Source organism: Seriola aureovittata, chromosome 2, assembly GCF_021018895.1.
Source record: "Seriola aureovittata isolate HTS-2021-v1 ecotype China chromosome 2, ASM2101889v1, whole genome shotgun sequence".
NCBI lineage: Eukaryota > Metazoa > Chordata > Actinopteri > Carangiformes > Carangidae > Seriola > Seriola aureovittata.
Window position 1 is genome coordinate 18,132,679 of NC_079365.1, and position 24,822 is coordinate 18,157,500.

The 24,822-nt window shown below is 40.6% G+C and overlaps 1 protein-coding gene across 3 annotated transcripts in view; it reads right to left on the reverse strand.

The window, feature by feature from the left end:
- Positions 1–24,822, reverse strand: part of cacna2d2a (calcium channel, voltage-dependent, alpha 2/delta subunit 2a) — a 141,074-nt gene that overhangs the window by 94,699 nt on the left and 21,553 nt on the right. For all 3 annotated transcript variants that reach the window (XM_056391374.1, XM_056391363.1, XM_056391354.1), the window contains exon 3: positions 6,736–6,852. In XM_056391374.1, the coding sequence (XP_056247349.1) occupies positions 6,736–6,852 (117 nt within the window). The remainder of the gene's footprint in view (positions 1–6,735; positions 6,853–24,822) is intronic.

The window sequence follows — 24,822 nt, forward strand, 5'->3', positions numbered from 1 at the left end:
TTGCTCACTGTACCCACAGAAGAGGCTCTGATTACTGTGGAAAAATATATTTTTATCAACTGTCATATCAGTGTATGCAATGTAAAACTAGAACTAGCTGCTGGTTAGCTTAGCTTAACATAAAGACCAGAAACACAAGGGGAAATCTGCCAACCTGCACCACTTGATTTCATTTATTTGTAAGTCAAGAATGAATCTTCACACTTATTTGATTTTTAATTTTGATGTCACATATCCTGACACAGTGAATGGTTTGAAATGGTGGGACGTAAAAGCAAAGGATCAAGCTACTAACTCTTGTCCATTGCTGTTCATAAAGCAACAGACAAACGAAGGGACAGGCAGATAAGAAAAATAGTGAAAAAGAGGGTTTTTTTAAGTTATGAGAAAAAAATTAGCTATATTGCCATTGATGTTCTGTTTGACGAGAGAGAACATCAAAAAAAGTTATTATTATTTTACTCAACCAGGCCTCGTCCCTTCACCCAACTGCCTTGTATCCATGATTTGACCCTGCAACGATCTCAATAACCAACCCAGTGGAGTGCTTGGTGTGTATCCATCAAGCAGGGAGTAGCCCAGAGGCAGTCATCCTTCAGCCTGTTAAGTGGTATTGGAATAGTATTGAGATCTGTGTAATTGGATTAGACCAACCTTAGTCCCCTCTCTATTCCACCAGGCCCTTCTGTGAAATCATAACTTAAGAGCTTTGACAATGGTAGTTTTGCTGTGCAGCAGCTGTTGAGAATGTAACATGATCTTTGTCTGTAGCTCGTGGCCTCATCTTCCCTCCCCGAGGCTGGAAAATCCCAGCAGCAGTCTGACTGACAGCTCGACTCTGCCTGGCTTTGACTGACAGCGTACAGGATGTTGTGCAGTCTCAGTTGGTTCTGAGGGGCCCAACTGATCTCAGGCCTCTGTGGTGATCATACGGAGTATCACAAAGAGGAGCACAGGAAGGGATGAGGGGCTCAGATCAGTCTGGGAGGCCTATCACACCTGTTTGGCTTTATACACATGACAGGTTACATGGAGGGCTGTGTCTCTCTGTCTGCTCTGGGTTAAAAGGCCTGTCAGACACACACTCTTGTTGCATCGCTCAGGTAGTGAGCCTGCTGCTCTGATAAACACACGCACACACATAAAGGCAGACACAATGCAACTACAAAGAAACACATGCAGACACAATACTGGTGCAGGGAATGAGTACACACACACACAAACAGTGCTCAGCTGCTACCTGCATATCAATGTATACTGTAACCTCCCAGCCAAGACGATCTCAGATAAGCCCCAGAATAAGTTGGTGGAAGTGTATCTCATGATGTTTATTATTACATTATAGATTCTCTTCTTTTCAAGGCTAGAGAGGAAGTGATGCTGTGCCTATTTTTTGTTTTGTTTTGTTTAGACACTAGTTGGCGAATGTTCCAAAGGTATCATAGGATTACGAGGTAGAAATAGCAGTGAGAGAGACATCTTCTAAATTTGACAGTTGACACTCAATGCTCAATTTAGACCTCAGTAAATATTAATCTATCATTCAATTATTATTGGAAATTTTCTTTGCCATATGTTGAATTGCATGCTTATTCATACACTTATTTGCATTTTCAGTGACTGGACTGACCAAAAGATTTTCAAGGTAACGCCAGCAATTAACAGGAATGAATTGAATGAAAGTCTACCAAATGAACACTGTCTCTATAATGAGCACCAAGATATACTTTTTTTTTTCTCCAGGAAACATCTTGTAAATCAGTAGGACATTATTCAAAAGTGTGGATGTATAAATCAAAGCGTCATTTTAAATACTTTAAGCGAAAATACAGTCTGTAACTTTCATTTTAATATGTTTCAGCTGAAATAAGCTCCAAAGGATATCTTGGTGTGGAGAGGTGCTATCAAAGGCTTCTGTGACCCCAACTCATTGAACAGCCGGGCAGCAGCACAGAGACACAGCCTTCTGAAGTTTCTGAATGAGCCTCGCCCCTCTAACCAATCAGAGAAGGCCTGAAGCGGGCAGAGCTCACAGCTGTCAATCAATACAGCTGTTCTGGTCCCCCACACCGAGGCATCAAGCTAGTATGAGCTGCTGGGATGGCATCGCTATGGCTGACACAAGCTAGCAAGCGCCCAATTCCTGCATTAGCTGAGAGAGCGAACACATCAAGGATGTATGTGAAGGGCTGGGCGTGGCGAAGGGGTTTGCAATTGAGCCTCATGCTAGCGCTAACTTGATTTCCAGAGCTTCTTTCTTCTTCTATCTTTTCACATCCTGCTCAAACGTGCCTTAAGCAAAAGATGGGTATAACGGCAGCTAACATTTCAGTACCATTCTCATATTCTCTTATCTGATTGGCTGCTGAGTCAGCTAATCTAAAAATGGTGAACATGTACCTCTCAAACAAAAACTAGAATTATTATTATTATTGCATGTGGCTTCACCAACCAGTCAAGTTGCAGGAAATAAGGTCACAATCTCCCCATCTGGGTATAAAATGTCATCAGATTTTATCCTATTAGACATTTGTGTTAAATTGTGTCATAATTAGCTTAAGAATTCTTGTGTTATGGCCAAAAACATGTTTTGTGAGGTCACAGTGACCTTGTCCTTTGACCACTAAAATCTAAATCAGTTCATCTTTTAGTCCAAGTGAACTTTCGTGCAAAATCAGATGAAATTACCTCAAGGTGTTCCTGAGATATTGCATTCATGAGAAGGGGAAAACATAATGCCCCTGAAACGTAATTCCTCCGGCCACGACTGTTGCCAGTGAGGAAGCATAAAAATGAGTCCAGGTGTCAGCTTCAATTCTCACGGCCACTGAAATAAGCTAAAGTTTTAAACATCAGAGGAAGCTTTCCTGAGTCACATTTCAACCTGCCTCAGAAAACAAAGAGATTTATATAAAATGTCCAGCGGCAACATGGAAGCCTGTCAGCCTACCAGGGTTTGTGTTACATTTTAATTCTGGCACCGACCGTAGAATCAGATCATTGTTTGAGAAGATGGCTGAAGCCAGAGGCAAGAAAGGGAGAGCAGACAGGGACATGGAGTGGAGGGGATTAAGACAAGGGAAGGGAGAGAGTAAACACTGGGGAAGCTTTTGACAAAAAGTAAGTCAGCTTATGTTGCTTCCATTTTTAGGGGTTAGAGGAACATTGAGTACACTGCACTTTGAATTATCTTATAGATATATAGTTATCTATTTCAGCAGTGGCTGCGTGAAAACAAGAACACATCTCTGTATCAATTATGCCAAATGTGGATACTATAGCTGAAATGCAGGATACAAAAAGACTTTGTGCCTTTAAGGTGCCAACTGTTGCCCGACACCAGTATATCTTCTTCATGGCAGAAATAATCCCAGCTACAGTGTTAGCCCAGGCAAGTTAAACAAATAAATGCTCACCTATGGGATTTTGTGTTGTTTTTTTTTCATCCCTTTCCTTACTATACAAACACAGTATTTAAATGATTAAGATGTATTGCTAATTTAGGAATTAAGGTTAAAGCAACTAAATCCAGGGCACTGAAAAATGCTTCCTTCCTTATTATATATCAGTAACTGAGTATTTAGAGTCAATGCGTATTTTCTCATTAGTAACATAAACATGAATTACAACGAATCACCCCAAGCAGTATTTAAATAGGTTGCAGAAGAATAATTTTTTCCTGTGTGCGTACACACGCCCTTGCACACATACACACACATACATTTCCTATTCTTTAAATGTGTGGCAGGGAATATATGGGACTAAATAACCATTACAGGGGGTAGAAACAGGCTGGAATATAAAACGCTGTCAATACTGCGCTGAGCGGAGTTTGAGACCTTCTTATCTACTGACTGCATTAAGACATGGCTTTTTTTCTCCCTGTGTGAATACTAAGTCCACATGAATTTATTCGCTTACGGTCTTGAATTTTTAGTTTTAGTCAGGAAAAAAAGACATAACCTAGCAAAATGAAACATATCAACTTGTTGCATACTTTCTTGTTAAGGTTTTTGTTCTATAATGACATAATGACTCCCTATTTATTTGCATTGCTTGTTCCCTTTTGCAATTTTATCATTCGATTCTCTTCTGCCCAACCTGCTCTCTTCTTTTGATTTTTTTCCCCCAAACTCTTTCTCTACCTCCCTCTACCCCCCTCCACCCTTCTGCTCCCTCTCTCCTTCCCTCCCGCTTGCTGCTCATTTTTAAATCTATGAATTTCTGAACATCATTTTCTTGATTTTTCCACGCCCCAGGGAGACATTCTCATTCCAGCCCTTCTCTTTTTTCACCTCATTTCCTCCCTCCTGAGTGAATATCCCAGACAGGATGTGAGGTGACAGTGTGGCCTGTGGAGGTTAGGGGGAGGGTTGTGGTGTGTTTGTGTGTGTGTGTGTGTGTGTGTGTGTGTGTATGTGTGTGTGTGTGTGTGTGTGTGTGTGTGTTGAGAGAGGTGGAAGTGGTGAAGGTGGGGATATAAGTACAGCCTGCCACAAAAAAAAAAAAACGGGGTTGGAGGGTCAATGCTCTCCCAAATCTAATCCTACACATGACCACGGGAGACGAACAGTAACACCTTCTCCCCTTTCAGGGTCCAAGCTGTAGAATTAACCGTGCCTTTGAGAGACTTCTGCTCCTTGGCATGAACGTGCCTCATCCCGCAAGACCTCATGCTCTTGAAAGATATACACTTCTGTCCCTTTTTTAAAGGCTTCGGTCGTGAAAAAATGTCCATGCTTTCGCCTTGAGTGAGCATATCTGGGCAGAAACAGAGGGAAGGAAAGTGGACAGTCCCTCGAACAACCCCCTCCATAAATGAGGTGCCACATGGATGAAATTCAAATTATACCTTCCACGTACTCACACACATACACACACACACACACACAGATGAAACCCTTACATGCGTATAAACTGAAAACTCAGTGTGCGTTAGAACACGCGAGAGGGTTGTGAATGCACATACCATAGCTTTTCTAATTTCAGTGTATTGAGTGTGTGTGTGTTTGTGAACGTACGAGTGTGTGTAGTTTCTGCACCATATGATGAGGAAGATCACAGTGATTAAAAAGAATCAGTGTTTGTGCACAGATGAGCGTGTGGCTCCACGGTACGTGTACATGTGGGTGGAGATGATGAGAATCACCAAACTGATTAAAAGGACTGCCTACCCGCCATTGAGATGAAAAAGAAGGACAATTTAAGCTTTAAATAGCAAATAATAGGAATTCTAATCAGGTAATTTCAGAATTATAAGCTCTCAACATGTCATAATTTTAAGTGTGAAGACGATTTGAGCAAAACTTATTTATGCTCAGAGAGACAGACTCCTAAACATGGGACAGCAACATTTTGATTTTAAAATCCAATTTTTCAGAATTAGCACGAATGCTCCTTTACTTTATTGATTGTGTACGCTTTTCTCATTTCCCTCCTTGTCACTCCACTCATCTTTGAACCTCCTCCCCACTCCCACTCCCCTCCCCTTCCCTGAGAGGTTAGAGGTTCCCCGACTGTGAGAGCAAAACAAAATTTTAACTAATCACAGGACTGTCTGAGCAGAACAGTGGGAATAATTAAAATGTCAATCCCCAAAAGCAGGACACTGAAATGATAACCCCTGAAATAACCCGTCTTCTCACAGACTAAATAACTATCTTTCAGAAAATACGCTGCCACTACTGAACAAAAAAAAACGTAAAAATTATTAAGATAATTATCTCCCTTTTTTGTCACTGACAAAATATAATCAGCTTCAAATTCTAGTTCAACAAAAACAATGGTTCAAATTGAAGGAATGAAGTTGATATCCCTGCATCATCCAGTTTTTTATCCACATGGAAAGGGAGCTCAATACATTACAGTGTAAATAAATATATACTACAAAGTAGAGAAGAGCTGGATGATTGCAAAGGGAAAAATATTAAGATGATGGCCAATTTTAAAGCGTGCAGAAAAAAGTGTTCAGTTATAGATAATTATACTTTTGACAAATGTTCCTGCCAGTTGTTTGGAATTATTTTGATTATTTACGATCTCATTGTCCTCAAGTGAACCGGAGGTGGAAGATTCTTCTAACGTGTCTTGGAAATAAAAGAAAAAATTCCACTTAGTCCTTTTCTGCCATTATTATTGGTAGAAATAGAATATTCATTAATTATGTTTTCAGTAGTGTATAACCACCTGAAGTTAAGAAATGTTGTATTTTATTAGCTTAGAATGAACCTGTCATGTATACATAGGGGGCTCGCTATGCTGCACCGCCATGTTTCTACGGTAGCCCAGAAAGGACAAACCAAACACTGGCTCTAGAGAGGGTTTATCGCGTTTGTACGTCACCTGAAGGCCACTGTAGGTTGTCCTACATGCTTGGAAAGGGAGATGTGAGGGGAGGGTTATTCAGTTGGTTGCAATCTGCAACCTCACCACTAGATGCCACTAAATCCCATACTGGTCCTTTAAGGGCAGAGGTGTTGATTTGTAATGAAATTTGTGTTAAAATTTCACGTTGTGTTTTGTGTATCTTTATATATCTTTTTATATTGGCATTTGAAAAACACACACACACATACACACAATGCGTTTAGTTGTATCAACAGAAACTTGACTTTTCAGGAAAGTCAAATTCACCAGGTGTGTGTGTGTGTGTGTGTGTGTGTGTGTGCGTGTGCATCTGTGCACAGTGCAAGTTTATACACAGGTGTTATGATATGTAGAGCATTATCCTCTTACCTCCAGGGCTTTCCTCTTACTGTTGAGCAGCTTGGAGATGTCCCGTGCCACTCTCTCCACCAAGTCCTTGGGGTTGTTTTTCTTGATTTCAAACTGGCTCTTCTTCTCATTATAAATCTGCAGATGGAGAACACAGGGAATCAAATGTCAGGTGACCAGAGCCATTAGATTAATTAAGAGGATCACAGAGGAGCTATTTGCTTATTCGCAAGGTAGTAACACATGATGGTAAACATTTACTGTAGAGCAGGCGGTATGCAGCCTGCCATTACACCCATAAGCCTCAGCACTGTAGCAGAATTAAACACAGAACAGAGTCTTAATGGCAAAGCACTTAGCTAGCCCGCTGCAGTCTGGCAGTCAGGATCAAATTAAATAAACGCAAACTCCAGCAGATCCTCACTGCAGGGTGAACACCTTGTGTCTCCACAATGTTAACTCTAAGACAAGCAGCTTTATTTACAGCCTGGTGACAACATATTTGTGACACAATCCAATGGGTTATTGAGGGCTATCCTAAACCCAACAGGCTTCATAATTTTTTTTTACCAATGACGCCTTAGTCAAAGTAAAAAGAGCAATTACAACATTTTCCATTGGAAATTGCAGCATTTGAAGCACTCTTTCTGGGGCATTACACAGAATAACAGCAGTAAGACCCATTAAACAGACTCAGACTTTGCAAACCCTATAAAACAAGTAAGAAAAACGGATTTGGGATGCTGCAGGGGACTGGGATGCTTGGAAAGGAGGGGCAACCAGAGGTAGAACGACGGATACTTGGACCACTGAAAGGTTGGAGGTAGACAGTATTGGGAGATTAGTCTGCTACCCCTGGAGGAACTGTGGCTGACTCAGCGGCCGGCGCTCTCTATAGGATCTGTAGTCTACAACAGAGCACTGCCCGACGGATTACTACTTATCCTGCTGCCCTAAGACATTGCAAGACCCACTTTCACACCATACAACCATTTTTTTTACAGTTAAGGAAAAGCGGGAAAAGCCTTTTGTTGAATATTTCAAAGCAATTAGGATCTTCTTTAGTCTGAAGTGCAAAGCTGAAATACTACATGTACTTATGCTGTGTGTCTAGTTTAGTTGGCTTTACTTTTATTTACTAGAAACTGACTTCTATCCATCAATCAAATAATTACACCCTTTATGATGACCTATTGATGAATAAGGATACGCTGCATTTTTGGAGTTTGAAGCTTTAGTTTGAGTCTCCAGATAAAAAAAAATAAATCTGAAGCCACAGCAGCCTGAACAAAAGATGTCATACTTGTTTTAGGTGTAGTCAGTGATTAAATTTGATGGATCTTGAGACTCTGGTGGGAGGACATTTAGGAGACATGTCATTAAATATAAAAAAAAAAAAAAGAAGACATCTTGAAAATTTATTAGAAAATCGTGATATCTCTTCTAAAAGAGTTTGCTAGTGCAGGGATTTCAGTGCAGGTTTGTAGCGAGCGGGTTGTTAGAAATAAGAATCTTCAAAGACGGTGTTTCAGGTTCATGTTGTTTTCTTAGCCTGAGATTGGTTTCATTAACAGCAGTCTGTTACATCACAAAGAAAAGAACTCTTTGTAATGAAAAACAACGGCCACAATCACAGTTTGAGAGAAAGGCTGTAACACATCCCTGTGAAAAAGGTATAATGGTCAAACGTATCAAATTTAGAGATGCTTCTTTTTCTTTATATCGTCAAACCTGATGCTTTTCATTTGTTCATTTGTGTGCACGATGTGCCATCTATACTGGAGCTTCAGGAATAAGCTGTTAATATAAGGAATACAAAAGACAAAATAAGGAAAACAAAAGACAAGATCTCTCAGCGAAACAATGTTTTCTTATGTGTCATTAAACAACCAGTAAAGCTGGGGACACACTCTACTTGTTTTTGATTTTATTCAGTGTGTCTGTAAGAATGAGACACTGACAACACTATTTGACAACAGAACAGCAGCACTGCACCACACACCACGTTATGGTACAAGACTTAAGACCTGTCTCGACAGGAATAATAATAAAAAATTAAAAAAAACATCTGGAAACTTCTTCAATCCAAACAGCTGAAAACAGTCTGGGTGGGGTCTGTACATTTTGCCCAGCAAACTGGAAGTGAGTATTTGCAACACTGCAGCTTGGCCAGTCTCTTGCAGGGAACCTCCATTTTGTGGGCTGATCAGTTGGCGCTGTTAACAGGGAGCAAGCCATTGTTTGTTATATTGTTTGTTATTCAGGTTATGAATCAATTAAACTAAGCTATTGTGGCATTGGGTTTCAGTGACTAACTGTGGTGTTTGAGATTCAATTGCTGATCCCCACACACTACAGCATACATATCAATTAGATCAGACATGACTGAAATCAGCACATCGCCTGATCCCGGGGTGTCCTGACTGAATGTTTACCAACCAAACATTTTCACATTTCTTTTGACATTGTCAAAGTATCTCTTGTGCTGTTATGAAATATCAGGACTGTGGGATTGATGTGTTGATGTGCAGCAATTAGGAAAGGAAAACACTGGCGTCCATATGATCCGTCTCTGTCGTGCTGAAAGCTGGGCAGGCAGCCAGAGGCAGTTTCCTTCCACTGGCCCACTGAGCAGGCGAACCTGGCCCCAGAAGCTCAGACCATGCCAACCAAGCACTCTGGTGAGATTGCCTGGTGTCTTATTTTGGCTGCCCTCTGAGGGATCAGGGATCCTGCTTAGTTTCAAACAACACTTAAAACTACTTCTCAAAGTGGAATGTGAAGGTGAAATCTGCAGATTGTGTCATAACGCAACTATATATATATATATATTTGTTTGGTTTATGCCATTTTGGGCTTCAGCTCCTCATCCTGAAAAAGTAATTAGACGGCAAAACGCACGCACAAAAAATTTGATTATCCCTCAATTGTAAATGAGGCAGTCGTCAGACCTGAGACCCATAAGTGAGTATTTGCACACGCATCCATACATCACATACCACACACACTTGCACATATATACACACACACACACACACACACACACACACACACACACACACACACACACACACACAAACACACACACCGTTTCAGAGGGACAGTGGTGGACAGTGTTTCCTCGAGGATTTTTATTTTTATCAGCGGGGACAGGCCCACTCCACCACCACAAAATGTATATAGCATAAGCACCGATGGAAGAAGCCATTAATGGAATCTTATTAAACCATAAAACAAGAGCGAAGTTTTCTCCGCTTCATTGACAGACTATAAACCTCTGACTGCAATGCATTTTTCAAGTCGATTTAAACACCATGTCAAATTTGTTTTTAAATCAATATTCATTCCCTTAATATGTGGTAGTGCTCCCGGGGTCTGCCCCTTTCTCTGGAAGATTCATGGCGTTACAGACAGAGCCCTCTCTACTCAGAGCTTAGAAACAACAACAAAAAAAGAAAAACCACCAAAGACAAAGCGAGAAATCAATAAGACTCATATTGCTTCATGTGGGGATTCCAAAAAATATTTCTTACCTCTTATACTACACAGTAAGGTCCTTTTTTTGTTTTTGTGAATCCAGTAAAAAATATATTCTTCAGGGGGAAAAAAAATTTTCTGATGCAACTTCCATTATTTGTCCTGAATTCTCATTCTGTACAGTATTTAGGGATTTAAAATGATTCCCGTGTACTGTATAATTGCGTAGTCTCTGCTGCTATAATCATCAAACCGCCTCATTGGAAAATGCACTGCTTAATTACCTCCTCAAAGCACAGAGCCAGCAAACCATTGAGAAATTAAGTCAACCACTGTCATTGTGGTCCAACATGTATGAAAATTAGCTGCTGCTGCAACACACACTCAGTTGGTAATACCAATACACTCATACCAGCAACCTGGTCACAAACAAAAGCAGAAGAATTATTAAACTGGACTCCTACAATATCAATGGTGGGTCCAGGCAAAAAATGACATGTTACACCTTAACCCTTTTTGGCCTGTATGGACTCTGTTGCACAAAACGCATTCTGTTGCTCGCCAGAGGAGAGAAAATAAAACCACAGAGGGCTGGACGATAATTTGATATTACCCTTTATCATCTCTCCAAATATCTTTGTGCTTGTGGTTCATAATTTTGATAATATATTTTATATTATAAATATATTCTATATTACTAATAAGTTGTTGAAGTCAATCGAAATCTGACTCACTGTATTAACTTAACTGTATTTAAAAAATTGCGTTCTGTAGAACACATCATTTTAACTTACTCTATACAGTAGTAAAAACACACACAGAAAACTCCATGCAAACGTTTTGATTTTAATTAGTGCACAAAATGTCATGACGTATAGTATCAATATCAAAATTCCAAGCTTTGACTGTTATTGTGATGATCATTTTGTCCACCCTGCTCATCGGTACTTTAACATAAATCTAGCAGATAAAAGATCAGTGTCATACACCTTAGCTGAAGCGTGCTTCCTCTGTTTAAACAGGCATGACACCAGTGTACTGTATCCACCTACACAGTTTGTTCCCTTCTCTAGTGACTTATATCTATTATGTATCATGTGCTGCCACATAAACGGCACTGGTATTAGTTTCTCTGCCATTTTGGATGTGAACCATTGTGGATGTTTGCCTGAGGAAAACCTGTTTTATTAATTTTATCACACTACATGGACTAATAAAAAATACAAAAGACAGAGATAAAGACAGATTGTACTGTAGGGTGCTCATCTCTCTGACAGGTTGGCCATTACAAGCTCCAATAATGGGCAGATGAGGTCCCTGTCCATTCTGAGAGAAGATTGAGCTGTGCTGTCAACCAGACAGAACTCCGGCCCAGAGAGAAGCAGCCGGCCAATGAGCATTAGGCTGGAGGAGCAATGGGCGCAGACAGACAGCACATGGTAATGCTGGCCACGATAGGCCTGAGGAGCTTTAAATCCCCTTTAGCTAGAGGTTGGAGATGAGTGACCATCATCACTGAAGGGCCATAAGCACATCAGCCTGCCTGAAATTATATTTGAGGGTTTTAGAGCTCACAGGTAATGGGGCAGCTACAGGAGACAAACCAAGCTCTCTGGCAGGCAACTTTACTGATAATCATATGCAGTGTTTGAGCTGGGGTAAGCCTCTTGAAGGTACTTGCAAAAAAATAAACAGCAGAAACTGTTCTGTAATAAAAAATACAAATAAAAATAATAACTGAAAACAAAGAGAAAAAGCTTGTTTTTAATTTAAAAAATGTAAATCTATCTATTGAGATTTTTAGTGTACAGTACAGAAATTACATTATCCGACTACATCTGAGCATCAGTGGAGATAAGAAGTAGGTTTAATTGATTCATTGAAATTATTCGCTTGAATTAATTTGTTTTAGACTGTTGCAATGTACACAAACTCCATAAGAATAAAGAGTCAGTGGCAGAAGTGCTTAATGATCTGTGAAGTACTCTATTTCAAGTAAAACTCAAGTAAGACAACTATAAGTATTGGCAAACAAAATGCACTCCTGCCATTGTTCTATGATTTTATTGTTGGATCTTCATTATCAAGGCATTAAAATGGAAGCAGAACTTTAATATTGTAATTGGTCTTTAAACTGTTGGGTGGTTCATGACATCATAATAATTCCTCAACATTATATGTTTTGTATGTAAAACAACAGCTGAGAAATACATAGTGGTGGAGTAAAAAAAGCATATTTCCCTTCTATTATATTTGCTTCAGTACTTAGAGTACATGTATCCAGTTACCTTCCATCATTGTATATAGTACAGTCTTCTCAGTGCACGTCTCAAATATCAGCAAATACCCACACATTTTTTCGGTTATTGACTTTAAAGTATTAGGATAGTTGATTGACATCCTTAGAGACTATGGGTGTGTTTTAGTCCCATTTCCATTACAGAGATGTCAGCTCTAAGCAGCAATTTCTAAAAAATGATGTACAAATGTTCAAAGGAAAACAAAAAAAGGATCAAATGGATGTGACTGTTTTGTGGTGCCCATCATTTTTGTAAAGAGGAATGAAAATTCATGGATTGGAAAGGCTGTGGAGCAAATTAGCAGTGTTAATCAGTTCTGCTGTTGGCTCGAGGCTGTGACGCCTGGACAGCTTTCTGTGTAGGGCTGTCATTCTCACAGGAAAAGAGGAGAGGTGGCTCTGCAGAGCGCCACTGACGGCCAATCGAACCTTCTGCTGCTAACGCTCACACAGGATACGACAGAAGCAACTATGCCAATCGGCAGCAATATGCTTTCTCTGGCAGACAGGACACTCAAGTACACACTGAGAATCACACACACACACACACACACACACACACACACACACACACACACACACATACACAGTGAGACATGCAAATGTACACGTGCGCAAAATCGCATTCACGCCCTCTGTACAGCTCACGCACGTCACGTACACTCACATTCTCATCATTAGCCATGATGACTGGTTCCAGCGTGCCAAGCTCTGAGTGTCACTGTAAACACACAGATGGGAAGACAGAGGGTGGCGAGACTCCAGAAAATTACTGTTAAAAAGTGGTGTGCAGATTCAGCTGGCTCCCAACATTCATCAAAGAAGTCCACTGTTTTTGCAAGTCAGTCCCTCTGCTCCTCAGCTCCAGTTACATCATTAAATTAAAAAAAAACTTGTTAATGCTGCAGTAAATTCCAATACCAACTCGTGTTATCGAGGATTTTTCAAAATGTTCCTCCTGTCATAAACACAGCAGAAGAAAGTCAAAACAGTCAAAATGATAACAAATGAAAAAGATTTCTGTCACTTTGTATAAAGACGTATTTGTTGACTTTTTCACTATGTTCGCTGGTAGCACTGATGTTCTTTGGTAGTGTTGATGTTATTGTCCCTCCGCCTGTGTCTAAGAGAGAGGACTGCTTATCTCTCTGTGAAGTCAGCCACAATAGGCAGCGTCTGGCTGCAGCGGCGCGGAGGTTGACAGAGACAGATGCCACATCATTAAGGAATATTAGTGGGCTCTGCCGAGCAGACCCAGCTTCCACAGGCCCCAGGAAGAGTTCAATAAGAGAGAACACATAGGGAGCAGCAGCCCCTCAGAGGAGCTCGATAAGACACAACACACCAGAAGCCTCTCATAGTTCAGTAGGAATAGAGGCCTCCAGAGAAGAGACCAGTCAGACGCAGAAAAGGCTGACACACTGACTGCTGCTGTGAAGTTGGGGTCTCTGGCAGGTTTTCTGTCCAAATGAGACGGAGGAGAAAAAGAGGGAGATGAGTGCGTCAGCAGTGGACAACATGTGTACAGCTAATCTGCCACCTGCTTTGATAGCTACCGGGGCTTGGTACCGCATTATAAATAGTTCTATGAGACAAATTCTGAAGACTGATTTTCATGTTGCATTTTAAAGATTTCCTTTTTTCTTGTTTTTTCCAGTAAATACAGCAGCAATTTGACCATTCCTTCTTCTATAATAGATTTGGGGAAGTTTATATTCCAGCAGGCCCGACCAACATCACCCAAGACAGTGTTGTGTGGCAAACTCAACACTGTCTTGGGTGATGTCTGCTAACTACAGCTTTTGCCTCAGTTTTTCAGAACAATATCATATATCTAGCCATCGAGTGCACACTTTTGTCAAGATCCCTGCTTTAAAAACAAGTCAGCTGGAAATATTAGTCAGACATGGCACTTACAACCAACCAATTGTGCCAAGATTTACCAGCATCTGTTGTTATTTCAGCCAGTAAAATCGATGGTTGCCAGCTAGAAATGAGAAGACTGCTTCTGTCCACTTCTGTCTGAAAACAAGGACTCATTGTTTCAAAAATTACAACAAATTTTGGGAGATCAATCTGCCACCATTGTCAGTGTAAACCGCATACAGTATGTGCAAGCCAAAATGGAAAGCTTAACAGACAACAGTGACTGCGGGGGGTGGGGCTTAGCGAACAGTCTGTTGATACTCACACAACCACGCCAGACAGACTACCTAATAACATCCTGTTAATTGTTAAGTGACAGCTATTTACAAGCTGAGAAATCCAAGGCTAAACCGCTTCATTTTGCACATATCTCCTGCATAATTACGCAACCTCTAAAACAATATTCCTAAAATCACAAACTTCATAAGCCAGTATTGTAACAGTCCAAGCAAAAGGAACTGATATGTTTCCAACACAGTGTCAGAGGCAACACAGGGTGCCAGTGCCAACAGAAAGTAACTCAGAGCAGGCTGCATCCGGGCACTCATCAAAGAAAACAAAGCCTGGGCTAAATATTTGCATACACCCCTTAGGGAGAGTTTGAGATTAGAGAGAAAGAAACAGAACGATGTCATGGAGAGGAGGTAGGGTGGATTGGCTTCTGTGACATTATCAGAGGGATTGTCAACTGGTGATACAAACAGGTCTAAACAAAGAAAAACAGCACTCACACAACCACAACCACACACACGTGAACAAACACCCCAAAGAGACTTTTCATACATTCAACCTTGTCTAATCTCCACACTGAAATAGCGCAGTCACCTGCAGTTACTGTATAGTCTCTTTCAAATGTCATCAGTGTATTTAAACTTGTTGTGTTCACTGCTTCATTGCATCTCATCAGCATCCTGAGTGATCCAGTTATCATCTTCATCCAGAGCTCCCTTTTGTCACATTTTACAAGATCTTGGGCCCGCTAAAGTGCCTGTAATTTTAGTGATTGCCATAGCTTTTGGATTCATTATTCAGTGCCATAACTGATTCATCATTGTAGTGCACCTTCACTAATCAACACACAATCAAGATCCTTAGTAAAGTGACCTTTAACACAGTGTTTTACATTATAATTGATGTATTTCTGCTCCCAAATGAGCAGATAAAAAAAACAAAAAAAAAAAAACAAAACATATTCTCCAAGCAGATAGAGCACGCCAGTATGAAAGCGTATGAGAGAGGATATTCACTATGCCAAGCCACAGACGGCACATACCAACAGGCAAACAAGACCAGCTGGACAGATGGAGCCCACAGCGATCTTTTAACTGCCCGGTTTTGTATTTATTCATTAATTAGCCCTGTCAGCAGAACCATAGGGTCATGCAGAAGTAGTGTGTGATCGCAGGATCCAGCAGGACTTGCTGGGTGCAGGCGCCAACCAGTTGGCAACTATCAGACAGAAGGATTCATAGTAAGTGACTTGTTGGAGCAGGGAAGGACAAAAAGAAATGTGGGACAGCCCCCTCACCCCCACCCCAGCCTGCTCCTCTCCTCCCTTCCATCCTCAGTCAGGGTATTTGTCTTTGAGACAGAGATAAACTGCAGCCCTTTTATTAACTTGCTGATGGTAGGGAATTGTTTTTCCCATCCACTAGGTTTTCTCAAATAGACAGCCGCAAAAATATCCTCCCTATAATTCTTCCCTTCACTATTTCTCTTATTTTCTTGACTTCTTCTACCCCCTCCCCATCTCCACCCTTCCATTCAATACTCCATGTAGCTCTAAAACTGCCTGCATATTGTTACAGCAGCGTCTCAGACAGGGGGTTCTGTATATCAAACATACAATCATCCAAATTTCATCTCCCATCCCATCACATTAACTCACAGCAGCAGCAAAATAACACGTGAGGGGTGTGCATCTGTGTGAGCGTAAGTGTGAGTGTGTGTGTGTGTGTGTGTGTGTGTGTGTGTGTGTGTGTGTGCGTGCGCGCGCATGTGTGGGCATGTACATTATTTCTTGGGGCATGTGTGCCCCTTGTTTCTGTTTCTAAAAGACTTCTAATGTGTGAAAGTGTGCACATTATGTTTTGGTATGTGCGTGAATTTGTGTTTTGCATGGTTGTGTTTTTCTGTGTGTGTGTGTGTGCGTGTGCGTGTGTGTGCGTGTGTGTTTATATATTTGAGTGGGCCGTGGAGGTCCTCTTGCTGAGGAGACAGAGCCCCAGGAGGTTTCTCTCTCTGTGGCGTCTCCTCCACATCCTCCTCATTTGAATAATTACTGCACCACTTCCACGCCACTGATGAAGCCTGGCACCTGCCCATCAGTCGAACTGCGGGCTTGGCTTGTTTCAGTCTATTGATACAAATGACTAACGAAACACTATCTCATCCAGGGCTCTCTACAATTTTTTTCAATTCAATAAAAGACTGAATGCACTCTGAATAGAACTAACCCACCCCATCAAAAGCATATGTATCGTACATCCTCTACATTAAAGTAAATATGGTGTTTTTGGTTCATTAAGTTTTCAAGTAATTAATGTCCAATTGCATTATTTTTGGTTTGCAGCTCACTGTTCATGCTACTGTTGGTCCTAGGTCATCCGTGCCAGAGAGTATAGGCCCCGCTGCTCTTTCGCGCCATCTGTCTGTCCTCCTCTGCGGTTCTTATCCTCTCAACATCTTTAACACAGATGCTAAATCTGTCCCACACTGCATAAACCGCTGCTCCACACATCTCTGACCACCTCTGCCAAGCTTTAGCATCTAGATTTTAACCCTAAACTGTTTTGGTCTTTCGGTTGCTACAGTGTTACGCTGTATATATTAAAAACTTACTGCTTCCCCTGGCAGCCTTACTGCTCCTGTAAACTCTGGAAATAAGACAAGTCATCTTAAATCTCCCCTGCTAAGTTCTCTCCTGTAAAACATCAGTAAATATGGAATGGATAATGAGCTGAGAGTAAGCAACTTGCAGAGCCTTTGTGAGTCGAGTGTGGATCAGCCATAATTTGTAGAATAGACTTCATAGCGGTATAAGAGCAGCAGAGGTCAATGAGGTGATATTATATAATTCAAATGGGTGAAAAAAGCGTGCTTAGGATGCAAAGCAGTGTAATACAGTGCTCATTATCCAGACATACAGACTTTGTTCAACACAGCTAAATGCTGGAAAAAAAATCCTCATCAAAGAATTTTATTTATTACCGAGTCCTTTTCTTAAAGACAGCGAAAATATAATCTATCCCCTAATGTGGGTTGATTATTTCAATGTGTTTTAAATCTAAATTAACTTGTCCAAGATCAGTGTAATTTTCATGATTCTAAATTACAATCAGCTTTGGTGCAAAGCAATTACCACTGTTTTTTTAAGTACCAGGAGTAATTTGGGGTTTCAAATGTTGCTCATAAACACTTCAAAATGGGGCCAGGTGGAGCTCGGGAGGTGGACCACCAACCTTATGATTAACGGTCAACCCAGTCAGTCACCTAAACTGTAATTCTTGCATCCGGCACATTAATTCTTGTTTTAAAAGAATATTTCAGAAAGAAGAAAAAGGTGAGGATGTTCAAATCTGAGATCAATTAGCTAGTAGAGATGATTGTTTTTTGCAGTGAACATGTTCAAAAGACAGAATCACACAGTCTCTAGATGTCAGCTTTGAAGTGGATCAGAAATCAAATCATGTTCTCCAGATGTAAAGGAACATGTGTCTTCGAATAAAATTGTGACTCATATTGCAAAATAATCACAAAACGATTTCTTCTTTTTGCATATCATTCGGCCCTACTTTGAAATAGTTCCCCAATCTATTTCAGAGATAACATTTCTTTAAACAGGATTCAAGTGCAACATACTGTATTACTTGGCAAGTTGAGTTTTACGTTCGACTCTGCAGGCCCGGCACATACCTGAGTGACAGTCGCTATGACAGCCATTTTGTTCTGGCCCACTTATCTCTGTCTTACCACAGGCAGAACAGAGCAGAGAGGGAGGAATCCAAAGACAATTTAAACTCACAGTGCAGATTACATTTCAAACCTCCCAGACTGAATATTTAACCCTCTTGCCTTCGATAAGCGATAGGGGGATTTTCACTGACTCAGGAACTCAATTTAACCTCTCCTCTGAGAGATGAGGCTGCTGAAACGCCCTATAGCCTTGCCCTTGGTGATGGCCGAACCCCGTCCTCCTTCCTCCCCACTGTCTAACACTAACAGTGGCTGTCTGCTGGGCCTGATAGAGAGCGGCTCCATGCTAAGTCATTACACACAGAGCACAGCCTAATTACACACAGACAGCCCCCCATGTAACCTGCCAACAGGGTCACTGCTCTTAGAAGTGACGGCATTAAAGGAACATCTACACAAACCCCGGTAGAGAGATAAGGGACGGCGGGGACGTCTTCAGCGTGCCATGTGCGTGCCTTTGTGAGGGTGGGGGTGCGCCCTCAACAACCTTCCATATCTACCCCCTGCTGAGAGACTTCGGAGTCGGCTCCATCCTTCTCCATCCTCCCCCTCTAAACCTCCAGGCTCTGCAGCACAACTCGCAGCCCTAACAGGTTTGCAGCGACACACTAAACTGGACAAGCTCTCAGTGGAAAGAAGATAGCTCTCCATATTGAACATCACAGGGCCGCTTTTACAGCATGCCAATTTCTGCCAAACTGGCTGTTTCCATGGAAACGCAGCACTTAATGACCGATAACAGAGAACGACCTGGGAAAAAAAAGAAAAAGAAAGAAAGCGAGAGAGAGTTGAGAGCAAGGGAGAAAGAGGAAGACAATGACAGAGAGAGATGGAGAGAGAAAGACAGAGATCTTGTGGAACAAAAGAAGCAATTTAGTATCGGAGGACAGCGTGAAGCCTGATTATGTCGTCAGTGTAAATGATCATTAATTTCCCTCTGTCCAGCTGGGCCAGATTAATGCCTACCCATTCTGCACTGTAGAAAGCGAGCCAGGGCTTAACCATTTCACTGGGCACCCCCACATCAGCAACCGCGGCCTTAATAAAATTGTGAGCTCGGACCACACCAACACCCGCAAATGGATAGAAAAAACACACTTCAGCAGCACAATATATAATATAACTGGACTTATTTCAGTCGACTAACAAATTACAAAAGTCAGCAATCAAAAACAAATAAAACATTTTTTTAAAAACCTGAGCACCTGTGTTTTTTCAAAAGCTCACTCCTCTACACCTTTAGGCTACATGAGCCCGACGCTACTTTTGGTCATTTATTTTCCAGACACTTCAACACTTAAACTGAGCACTTAACTGATGATACACAATTCATACTAAAAAAAAAAAAAATACTTTTGCTCCCATGTCTGACATCTATTGCCAGTATGTGTCAACACTGGACTGGACTCATATTACAATACAACTGATAAAAAACAAATGATTAGTAATGTCTCTCTCTTTTTTGTGCAAAAAATATACACAATTGGACAAAATAACAGGATCAACCGACAGTTAAACCCAATCCAACACAGCAGCACCAAAAACTACAACTTCAACAACTTGAATGAGAGAATGAGACTGACACCTCAGCCAAGCTCAAGCTGAAGTCCAGTCTATTGTTTTCATCCTTACATTAGCAATTAATCTTGCAGTACACACATAATTAATAGCAGAAAAAATAAGAAGTAGCTTAAACTATACATTTTCAAAATGCAGATCCAATCGATCACATTCCCGTGTTTTGAAGCAGGCTTCTGGTGGATATTCACATCAAAACTAAAGTGTGGCATTAAGAGTGCATGGGCAACAGGGATCAGGACTCTCAATGGGTGACAAGATTAATGGCTACAGAAAACTGTGTATGCATAATATGATAAGCCTGCCTTTTTTGACAGATGCCTTACATTTTTTATACATATTACACTACTAGCATGTGTCTAAATGCTTTGACATTAAAGAGCGTTCACGCCTGTTAAATGCAGAGCTCTCATACTTTTGGCTAGATAAAACATTTGAGGCTGGCTTGTCCAAGGCTTTTAGCCCGGAGAGTCTCGGCTCATGATCCCCGTGAGTGAGACTTTAACACTTAAATATTTGACACAATAGGACAGTTGAGTGCAACCGTTACTCCACAGACTCCAGGTCAGAGGTAAAATGCCCTGTGTGATCACAAATCAGGGGAGTGCAAGCACACAGCCATTGTGCTTTGATGTCTCGCTGCGGAGCTCATTCGCTGGTTTCCACATAACTAGGTCTGATCCCTCTCATCAGAACCACCACGCTGTTTGGCTGCTGAAAGCCCGCAATTTCCCTCCTCTCTGCATGCTGATCTGATTATTCATAAAGCAAGCAATTATACATCCATTAAACCTGCAAATACAAAAACTGGGATCAACACAAGTGTCACATGGATCAGGTTAATTTTTGAAAACATCCACAACCTCTGTGAGTCAAAACACATCCCAAAATCATGGTTGACTGACAACCAATTAAAAGCTGACAACATTTTGCGTCCTCAGTACCTGAGGACAAAATGGTGGCCACAGACAACAGGTAACATTAAAGGGTTTGCAAAAGTTTCACTGTTGAATGAGCTACAATGCATTTTGTCAAGACAATGTTACAAAATACTTTACAATTTTTGATTTTCTCACAGATTGCTGAATACACTGAAGCCTTACACGTTTTAATAATACAGGAACACAATTTCCAAGATTGCGTATACCATAGACATCAGCCATGTTCTGTTTCCACCATTGTTCAAACCCATCATCTTTTGATGTCTACAACCTCCGACATGTTCTTCTTCACTTTCCTTGATGTTTGGCAAACTAGTATATGTCCATCACTGACACCTACAGAGCCGGACAGAGTGGGAAGCAGTAGTTTTACTGAAAAAAAAATTTAATTATACTATGCCATACTAGTTCCCTCCACTACTTTCCAATAAGACGTGTTCAACTGATTGTAACTGATTACAGTGTGTGTGTTCTCCTGTTGGGTGTTTACCTGTTTTATGAAGTGTGTAATTGAGCTCCCTATGTCCTAACGTTAGATGTGTAATGATGGTCTCCTCCTTCCAGCCTCTACCCCAGTCTTCCTTTAACATTGCACTTTTTGTGTGATTTTGTAAAGCAGTTATAATATACTGTACATGTCCACACTCACATGCATAAGTTTAGGCTTATAAAAAAAAAAGAAATGTGGAATTAATGAAAAATGAAAAAGAGCTTATACAATACAGAAGTGGAGGTTCTGTAAAGAGAGTTTTATTATTCCCTAAGTAAACAAGACAAGGTTCTTGACAACTTTTTCGCTTTGCAATAAATCACAGATTAAGATTCTAAGTTATCAGAACTCACTGTCGCTGAGACTAGTCTGATTTGTTGGTACAATTTCAATTTTTATGTTTTATGTGGATAAATTTAGATTCTAAGGCCTAACAACTTGAAACCAAAAAATACAGGTTGCAGTTTTTACAGTGTAAAAATTTAGCACATTACCCAGTCAACCTGAACAAAAAAAAAAAAACATGATGAAATTCAAGTGTTTACCAATCAGGGACAAGCAGGACAGATACGGCACTTGAAGCCCCTGTTAGGAGAACAGACATGAGAGGTAACATCTCAAGCTTTTAGTTTCCTTTTGTGAGCCTGACATTTCTGACGCTACCCCAAAAATCTTTAATTTTATGAGCCAACACTGCTTGCCATACTCTTTTCAATAGAAACTCAATTTTGATGAGAGACAGTTTAGAACAACAAGTTCAGAGAGACGGGTTCAATCCCCCAAAGTTGCGTGGCATAAACGAAGACAACATTCAAGAAAGAGCTGTCAATCAGCATTTGTACATAGTGTGTGTGTGTGTGTGTGTGTGGCTGTGCAACAATGAATGCCTTGAACACACAGGCTGCTCTTTGAAAAGCTCTACAAACACACTATTAAAATAGAGATCAATGCAAGGCCTTTCTTACTATGTTATCATACAACACACACACACACACACGCTGGGCCCTAACAACTGCTTTCTGCTCATAAAAACCAAACAAAAACAAATTCAACACAACCTCTCAGAATCAAGGCTACGACCTTAAGTAATGAGTATTTGGTTCTATAACGATGTGACGCATGGAGAGTCTTTTATTTTGACAATACAACACTTGCATTTCCCATACAAAGGCTCTACTAGGGGCGGCCCATCCAGGTAGATTAAGACCCGCCCAGCCCAAGTAGATAAAACCACTCGGTTTCAGCATAGGTAAATCTTATAACCTTATTTCAATTCAATTTTGGCCACACACCTGTCTGAACTGCAGTAAATGAGTGGGGACTAGAGGCTTCTCTGTGCGTCTACTGATAGCCTGCATTTGAGGTGTTTAGGGAACATTGGTAACTCGTAGCATCTACCGATGGGAGGCGTTTAAGTGAAATTGTCACCACAGAAAATAACACTCTGCACCTGAAGTACATGAGTCTCTGCATGCACAGCGGTTACACGGCGCGCCACCAACCACCACGAGTAAATTTCCAACCTGTGGGAAACACAGAATGTAATATATTTATCAAAACATTTTTCCCCAAATCGATCAGGTACGTCTCAGGAGAATTAAAACGTTACATAAATTGGTCTGCAAAACTCCAATGTCAAAATCATCCACAGGTTGCCAAAGCCTCGCCTAATTCCTAGTGGTAATTTAAATAAAAGAACTGTGCTACAGTAAGTTAGAAACCCTGTCTTTAAAATCAGCTTCTATCACACAACGTCACAGCTTATTTTGAAAATGTGGGTCACCCAAAAATGTAAAATAAGTATCTCTGCAGGAGAACATTTATCATAATGTCTATGAGGAAAATATATAAAAAATAAATTAATCATGATAAAAGCGAGGGGTATTGTAAGACAGTCCGCTATTTACCTCGGTTCTAGTCTATTGGATGTGAGAAGCTTGATCCAATCCCTCTCGTATGGCACAGAACTGTAGAGATAGACTGATGAAAGGTGTCCCTGTTTCATCATTTATGTCCCATATATATGCTCGAGTGTTTATGTGTGTCAGAGATATTTGAGGCAGAGGGGCTGTGAACCAGCCTGACTGATGGCTGAAAAGAATGATCCTCTTTGGAGCCAGAAAGTTTACGCTTTGGTGCACAAATTTGCAAAGCTACAGTACAAAGGAAAATGTTTCATAAAATGCTCATTCTTCAAGCTGTAAGTTTCAATTTCCACTTTAGTGAGTCTGTCACTGGGGCTTCTTTATGGCTGGGAGGAAAAAGGCAGGCACAGGAGTCGGACCATGATTCTTATACCTGCGTTTCATATTTTCTCCTCATATATTAGATCATTTTTCCCATACTGCAGGACAATGAGAAGCGGTGGTGGTCATTTAAACATAATGAACAGAGGTAATACAAACCGGTTACACGTTCCAATTGGTCTCTGGTGCCAGGCTAATTTGCACTTTAAAAGATTTCATCTGCATCTCAGTGACAGGGACTAGAAACCCAGAACAAATAACGGAAAAGTATCTTTATGTCTTTTAGCATTTTCTTCTATATACATACCTGTTTGATGAATTGCTGTTTAAAGATATCTGGATTTACTGTAAATGGGATTATTTTACCACTGCACTAACCCTAATGCAGTTAATGTCTCTATGCAAAAATCCCCTTACACCCACTCTTACTTTTACTTTCCAGAATGATTATTAACACCAAATGACAAATAAAGACTGCGTGACAAATAAAGCAACAAATAACACAACAGGCTTTGTTAGTAATTTAGATTTTATTTTACTTACAATTGTTTCATGGCTTAAAGGACACATAATATTTAGTAACTGAATTACAGTTTACCAATTCGGGCTACATTAAAAAGTTTATTTATTGTCAGTAACGAACGGCAACAACTATGACTGGTCCAGGAGCAAAGTAAGCTGTCACTTTGGAAAAATATACAGCAATTTTTGCTCTCAGTTGTATTTATTAAATTTATTTGTTATTCTGACCAAATGTTATATTCATAAAATCCAAATTCCCAAGTGGGAAGTGAAATATGTTGCATTTATAGCTGAATGTACAAATAAAAGAGCTGTGAAAACATATAACACCCGTAAGGTTTACAAGGGTTTCATTTAATTATTTTTCTTTTCTTTTACCAGAGGAAATTACAAAACAGAGCAGAGGGAGCTGGCGAGACAGAAGAAGAGGAGGTCGCAGAAGAGACTACAGAGGGTCACACTTAGGACGAATCTTTGGAGTTATTTGAACATGTTGTGGAAGCTGGAATTCTGCAGCGTGAGAGGGAAGAAGATTATGAGGGTTTTTTAAGATGTGGTACGCAGTTTAGACCTCAAGGTACAGACACGTTTTTTTTTTTTTATCTCTCCTAACATTTTGACATGCTTGAAAAGGCCTCTGGTACCTCACACGAA